Raw genomic sequence first — 8040 nt, forward strand, 5'->3', positions numbered from 1 at the left:
TTAATTCAACAATACATAAAAAAAAAAAATGGTTTGTGAAGAACCTTGGTAGTAAGGTTGGAATCCAAGCAACATTTGAGAATGCTGATATTTGAAGTGAATTTATACGAGCAAGTTCAGAAACACCACCAGATTTAGAAAGTGGCCCAACTGCATCAACTCTCCATAATATAAGTTCACTACAAAATCCCTGTAAAAAAAGCAGTTGTTGTATACATTTGTAAATGTTATTTTATTTTTAATTTATATTATACTTACTGAGGGCGGTTGAGCAATAGGAGGTGGATTGGGTGATAAAGGAGAAGCTGGAGTTTCTTGATCTGGTAAATTGTGATGTGAAGTGGTTAACAATAATGGCAATACAGGATGACAGGTCACGTCATTTACACGGAACCGATGACCGGAAGCTCGTGATGCATGGCCAATACTTAAGACTTGAGAAAATTTAGATTTATCAGCAAAGGTTAATTGCCATAAATTTAGGGTTCCATTAGTATGTTTGGTGACCATTGACAGAGTTGGACATGGTGGGGCAGATATTATATCGTTAAATGTTCCGGAATCTTCACCCATAGTTGAATTGGCTCGATTTGGTTTTCCATTTTCAGTCAATGATGATGGTTCAACCGATTCATTCTGATGGTGTAAATCAATGTCACCTGCTAAAGAATCACCATCTTCCTCCAATACTCTGGGAAGACTAGAATCACCATTATCTCCATTTATACCTAAGCAATAAAATTTGTTTATAGTACACAGTCAACAACTCAAATAATTAACTAACCATGAACATCACTAGGTGATCTGCTTGGTGCTGCAGCAGCAGTTTTAACTACATCTCTAAAAGCTAACTGTAAACTTGATCCAGATGTGTGGTATAAACAAACATTATGAGACATTGTGGTAGCATCTCCAAGAGGGAAAGCATTGGGTATTCTAGTAGAAAAAGAAACTTGGGCTTGCCTAAATGAACCAGGATGGTATTCGTCCAACCAATCAACTACCCAAATTAAATAACTTCCATCAATAGGATGGACAGCAAATAACAAATCAGGACTATGGTGCCAGTCACGAAGTAGACATTCAATTTTATTATCAAGAGAATCAGTTGTTATATGATTTGTATCAGTAGTAAATGAATTAACAGATGTTGTATTGCTACAGTACAAAAATAACAAAACATACACATAAAATAATTATTATTTATATTAGTAAATGTTAAATTTAATATAAATTACCTCAGTGTAGGATGAGTGGATGGACAACTGTGTTCATCACTAACACTTTCATCTTGTGATGTACTTTTACCAAGCTTATTCTGTTTACGTTTAGAATCACTATACTCAACATCGTGATGTTCTGATATTATAAATTGTTCATTTATAAGCATATCGTCTTTTTCAACTACTTTTTTGGTTAATTCCTTAATAAATATTTTACATATTAATATTAGCAGTTTGATTTGACATTTCTAGGGCTCGGAACTTCATGCAATTGCATATTTCTTAAGAGGCTACACATTAAAAATCTAATTTGACACAAATTTGCATCATAATACAAATTAAATCCAAAAATGTATGTTGCATATTAAATTTTCAATAGTTTCAATAGTCAACAAGATTCAATAGTTATTTTTTACTGTAAAGAGTAAATTTTTATATTTAAGGTTAAATTAAAAATACATTTTTTTTTAATTACCTAATTAATATAAATTAATATAGTGCAAAACTATTTTTTGCATATTACTACACATTTTGAATAATCATACATTTTATTTGAACTAACTACAATAAATGTTTATTTTATAAAAATATAATTGAATTATACTACATATTGAAGACTTTTTTAGTGCCTATGTATGCACATATCTAATTTTTGTTTAGTGCATTAAGTTCCAAGCCCTAATTATTACTTATGAATTATTGTACATTTAGTATGGCCTCTGCCTGGAGTGAAAAATGCATTTCTTTATTGTTGAGCCAATGAAGAACAAAATTTGGTTCTCTTTCAGGGTCAGTGCTTGATAAACTAGGCACTAATGGAATGTCTAAAAAAAAAAATATGAATTTAATATAATTATATTTTTATGCATACATTTTTTAAATACAAATTTTTAAATTACCAGTTTCGGCATTTATGCTTGCAGCTAAATGGAAATGAAGTCCGGGAATAATTCCAGTTCCATGAAAACCGTAGCTATGAAAATCATGGACACTGAATGTAGATGGTAATGTTGGTATTGTAGAACTTGTACTTCCAGCTATACCAGTTCCAAGATCTCCCTGATGTTTAGCATGTCTTCGTATATGAAAACAAGCTCTATCAAAATAAAAAAATAAAGTTAAATAATTTTGTGTTGTTTGACTGTTTAAGTATTCTAATTAATTACTTCATATGTTTGAGACGTTGAAGAAGTCTATGCTTATGTCTATGAGTTCGAAATCGTGGATTATGAGCAGCTAATGGATCAAAATGGCTCATATTTACCAAACCATCATCTGGTAGAACAGTTTCTGACCATAATCGACAAATATTATCCCGACATGATGTTACTAGCATATTTGATACTGATCCCCTAAAAGAGAAATTGTAATTTAATTACAATATTATCAAACAGGCAGTGTACAACAAATTACTTTGGCATGTATTTGCTAGTTTTTCTCCATGATAGTTGAGTTACAGCTCGAGGATGAGCTATGTACACAAAACCGTAATTTGGCTCACCAAAATTAGAAATAGCACTCATTGAGTAATTCTGATCAACGCTTTTTGATGGAAAAAGTACTATATTAATTATTAATAAATATTAGCAACAAGTAAAATTTAAATTTTATTTCTTTTGTAAAATAAATGTTTTTTATTATTGTAAATCTAAATTGCTCTGAACAAATATTAATAAGAATACTTGTATAAATAATTAAAACAACACAACAGGGTAAATTAAATGTCATGGTTAAAAACTTATATAATTATCTGAAGTTTCAAATTTCTGATTTCATGTTAATGCTGTGAATACCAATTTTTTTTTTTAATATTATTTAATTTCACTAGTCAATGTGCAGCATCATGACAGGATTGAAAGAAGAAATAAATGGTTATCATAATTATTACCACCAACATATCAAATACAAATTGTACACCTTGACACTGTAGCTATTTGAGTGTGGGTAGTTTATAAGTTGTAATTTGCCTTCTACTTCAAGTAACTTCTTATTATGTTAAAAATTATAGGAAAACTACAAAACATTTGGTTCTAACACAATTAAGTTTCCAGTCTTAAGGACCATTTGGAAGAAAAATTGTTTAATTACGTTCAATGAATAAACATTTGGGTTCGGTCTATGAAGTATGCATGTATACATGTGCCCATAACTATTTTTTTAATATATTGCATTTCAACAACTGTGATTAAAACTCATCATACTCACATTGTTTATTTTCAAACCAAATTTTGACTAGCCTGTCATCTTTACCAGCAGTAGCAAATAATGTTCCATCAGGTGAAAATGCAATGTGCACTACCGGAGTGGCCGTTTCTTTTTGCCAAACACATTCCCATCCACGGACTTCACAGTTATATGATGTTGTTAATGACATTGGTATTGCTTCTTCACCAATCTCAAATGTTACTCCATCACTTGTCATTCCTATACAAAAGGGCAGATTTAGTTTCTTATTAATATTTAATCTAATTATATTTACAAAATCTAAGGGTAATACATTATCTACAAAAATGTATTATAAAGTACCTGTATCTAAAAGGAATATTCATAGAATATGATAAATAATAATAGATAGGTACCTAATAGATAGGTACCTAATATAAAATAAAGATTATATTGTATTAAATATATAATTGATGTAGGTATTGAATATCAGAATAAAATCAAAGAATTACTAATTACACAAAAATTTTACTTTTTAACTTGGGTTAATAGTTTATAAATTCAAAAATAATACAGAAGTTAATTGTTTTTTAAAAGCTATTTATGCAAATTGTGATAATATTAAAGCATATGAAAGAAATTAATAAAATACATTTACTTTAATTTACAAATCTAATATGTTTCTAGTTATAAAAATTACATTAAAACTAATATTTACCAGTATTTTCTTCTAAGGGCTCATCGGGTAATTGTTGATGCCATAGTTGTAAAACAGTGCCCCCTGTAAGCAACCGAGTGCCTTCTAAATTCCATGATAAACAGCTAATACGACAAGCAGTTCGCCAGCTAGCAGTCTCTACCCATTTATAATCCAATTGCTGAAATTATAAAAGAACAATCTAATTAAACAATTAAGAAATAAATAGCGTACATTTATTTTATTGAAAATGTTAGGAGGTTACCTATATTAATAACATATATTTTTAAAACATATATATATATAAATAAATTGTCTTTAATAAGGCCAACAACTCAACCAATATACTAATATTATGAATTTTAATTAAATAGGTAGGTATTAAATTTTTTTTATATTTAAAAAAAGGTTTTATATAATTTATAGTTAGATAATACAACATTAATGTTGAATTGATTAATTGTTTTAAAAACATTTTTTTGTTAATGGGTATGTAGTATGCAATAATTCTTCAAGATCTATCATGGAAAATTAAAGTTTACTAACTATTTTTTCTCCTAAGAAATTACTTATTGTACCGATGGTACAACATCAAGATAAACAGAATTTCAAGTGGATTATCTATTTATCTATCAATAATTAATTGTAAAGAGCTCTGTTAACCTTATTTACTAATTAAGTCATAAACATAAACAACACAATTTATTTAAGGCATCATATAAAACAAATAAATTATATATATATAATACAAATGGTTGCATGGTATCAATAGAAATATATGAATATTTTAAATAAACTGTCATATAGATATGAGAAAATGTAATTTTAAGTTTTTAGATTCTTTCATAAAATAAAATATTGAACTTATGTTTTAAAGGATCCAATTTGTATTTAGTCTAATTAAATCTTGTATATTTATGTAAACCTTTGTATATAAATACACAAGTAATGATAAATAATAAGTTGCTGTCATTTTATAATTAGTTTACAGCTTTTAATATTAGTATAGAACCTAAAAATAAATAAAATCATATTTATTTATAAAAGTAATACTAGCAGATAAGGTTACCATTATTCATACCAACACATAATTATTATGTATTAGTATAGTTCGTAAAATCTTCAAAGTTGTTTGTAAACTAATGTTTAAAAAATTCAAATAATTTGTGACAGGAGAAGAATTGAGAAGAACTCTTGAAAAGAATTGATGCTTTAAGACTTAAGTTAGTTTAATATAATGTGCTTAATATATGTTTTACTGTTTGTATCTTAGTACAAAATAGGGTAAGTGGATGGAAAATAATTTTAATAAATGACAGAGGAGTTAAGGTTTAATCCCTATTTTATTCCTGTATATTCTTTAATATTATATTATATATAATATGTACTTATTGTTCATGTATAGGTAAACTACCTATTATAGTATGGTATACTACTAATTATAACAATAATATTTTTGACCAATAAATGTATTTAAATTATTTATATAAGTACGTTGCTATTATATAGGTATAAACATATTGTTCAAATAATAATTAAAATAAACTTATTGCAAAAAAATTATTATTTAGGTAGATTGGAGAGTGTTGTACCTTGGGCCTCGTGTACCATATTTTAATTTCTTCCTCAATAATAGGTAAAGAATAAATGAGTGGAAGAAATTATAGTCAGTAGTTCCACGACATTAAAACAACTAAATGACTCATGAATTATAATAAAAAATTTAATTTTGCCTATCAAAATAAGAATTTTTGGTTATTTTTTAAATTTTATTTTCAACATTAAATTTATTATAGAAGTTCTTATGGTTAGTGCCGTTTTACATTAAATATTTTAAATGGTAGTAGTCCATTCTTACAAAAAAATAGTATTAAGGTCTAAAACAATACATTTTTTTCAAATTGGTATGCATGTACCTTGGACCAAATCATTAATTTTCAAGTTTTAAAGGATTGAACTATATTTTTATCATTTAGGTACCTGAGATTAAGTGATTATATATTATCTTTATGCTGAATTGCTAAGGTAATTTATGAATTTTTAAGTGATATATTTGAAATATGTTTTTTCTATTCCAATGTACCTATATTTCAATGTAACTGCCAAGGTACATTATATGATGTAAACCGTACCTTGGACTATTTTATGGTTTTTAAAAAAAAAATTTTATCACAGATTTAGGGTTTAGAAAAAACCTGTGTATAAATTTATTTGGTATATCTACAATATTGTAAATATGCATTAACTTGTAAGTATTATCAATTAGAGTTGTTAAGGGATATTTAATAAAAATGGTCCCAAGGTACAACCATCTCCCATAATAACTTGAGAAATATTAATTTATTATTCTATTGATAACAAAAAAATTCAATTTAAATACAAACCCTAAATGAATAAGTTTATCGGTTATTAATGTATATGGGTGTGTCTAGGGCAAATATGTAACAACAACTTCTAATGATACTAAAAATGAACTTGCATGGGGTGAATTTTTGCAAACCAGCGGAGTTGGCTCAAAGACACATATTTGATTATCGTAGGCGGCTGCTATCTTGCCTGTGTCTGTTGAACAGTCCAAACAACTGATGCGGATATAGTTGTGTATCGCACCGGGGATGATTTGAACCCGTTCGAATGTGCTTGCCAGTATCACAATATTACATCCAGCCGCATAAGCCTAAACACAGACATACGATGAGTGATGTGTTGTAGGCCATTCGCTGGTTCGGGAGTGGAATACTTACGGTGAATGGTACGCCTTCCACGCTGCCGACGGCGAAACACCGGTCGCCAGCATTACAGGCACCACTCAGTATTTGATGGCAGTTCATGTCGTCTGCCGCCTAAACTATGGACATGACCGACTTAGTGGGTCAGACACTACCAACGCTTCCGCTTTCGCCCGCCCTAACGTAACATCATCGTCACACCGCGAACAATGTCGGCCAAGCGCACGGCCGTGCAAACGCGTAGAAAAAAGGGTGACAACGACGGCACCCGAACGTCAAAAATCGCAGCAAATAAAATTAATTACAATAATAGTAATAATATTACGACTAACGTACACCGACCGATACACAGTCTTATATACAAGGCCACTGATAAATATTCGATAAATTGATAAAGATTATAGTCGTGGATAGTTTTTGATAAGGTTTTTTTTATGCATAAATTATATAGACCTTAATATACTTTTAGACGGAACACGGAAGGGAACATCCATATTATCTTTTGCACAAGAGCGGAGAATGGTCGGGTAGTTGTCACTGAAAAATGATAAGAGTGGTTATACGGCGGTTAAATAATATGGTTATACGATAACTATGGTGTTGCCAACCTCTTCAAATTAAAATGAGTTTATACCATAATTTGAACCTAATGCCCTAACCAGACGTAGAGTTGTGCAACATTTTTGAACATCGGTTATCGATGGTATAGGAGTTTGAATGTTGCATTTTCAAACAAGTAACAACTCATGAACTACTACACATTACACACATAGAAAAAAGATTAAACTACACAGTACGTAGTACATACCTCTTAATAAGAGGCTCTTATAATCTTATTGCTCTTGCCGAGCGTTTTTCCTCGTCATGGACTAATAAAATAAAATATGTCATTGTTGCCGTCCCCGTCCACTGATTGGAAAATTACATAAAATTATTATCCAGTCGCCCTTAACCGCTACTACGATGCAGTAAGTGTACTTATTTTTCTTTTGACATTAGTATATCGCATATTATACTTACCAGAGTATATACCACAATATTATAGTGACGAATGACTGTATTAGTTCACTTAGGTAGGTATACTTTGAATACAACTTCTATTTTTTTTTCAATTCATAATACACTTGCACATTTTTTTTTTTGTACATTGAAATATATTGACGTGGGGAGGTTTCCGTCACATTCCCTTGTGCCACTTCCCAAGCATTTTTTTAGTAATAAAATCCTA

General features: G+C 29.4%; 1 protein-coding gene across 3 annotated transcripts in view; it reads right to left on the reverse strand.

Annotated features, from left to right (window-relative positions):
* LOC132952761 (dmX-like protein 2) overlaps nucleotides 1-7223 on the reverse strand; it is a 32328-nt gene extending 25105 nt beyond the window's left edge. For all 3 annotated transcript variants that reach the window (XM_061025180.1, XM_061025178.1, XM_061025179.1), the window contains exons 1-12: nucleotides 6828-7223; nucleotides 6563-6760; nucleotides 4105-4264; nucleotides 3429-3647; nucleotides 2637-2784; nucleotides 2390-2575; nucleotides 2123-2319; nucleotides 1929-2047; nucleotides 1239-1423; nucleotides 785-1158; nucleotides 259-728; nucleotides 45-190 (exon numbers count right to left, since the gene is read on the reverse strand). In XM_061025180.1, coding sequence (XP_060881163.1) covers nucleotides 45-190; nucleotides 259-728; nucleotides 785-1158; nucleotides 1239-1423; nucleotides 1929-2047; nucleotides 2123-2319; nucleotides 2390-2575; nucleotides 2637-2784; nucleotides 3429-3647; nucleotides 4105-4264; nucleotides 6563-6760; nucleotides 6828-6914 — 2489 coding nt within the window. In that variant the 5' untranslated portion in view covers nucleotides 6915-7223. The remainder of the gene's footprint in view (nucleotides 1-44; nucleotides 191-258; nucleotides 729-784; nucleotides 1159-1238; nucleotides 1424-1928; nucleotides 2048-2122; nucleotides 2320-2389; nucleotides 2576-2636; nucleotides 2785-3428; nucleotides 3648-4104; nucleotides 4265-6562; nucleotides 6761-6827) is intronic.
* Between the last annotated feature and the right edge of the window lie 817 nt (nucleotides 7224-8040).

Source organism: Metopolophium dirhodum, chromosome 9 (genome assembly GCF_019925205.1).
Source record: "Metopolophium dirhodum isolate CAU chromosome 9, ASM1992520v1, whole genome shotgun sequence".
In the NCBI taxonomy this organism is placed as follows: Eukaryota; Metazoa; Arthropoda; class Insecta; order Hemiptera; family Aphididae; genus Metopolophium; species Metopolophium dirhodum.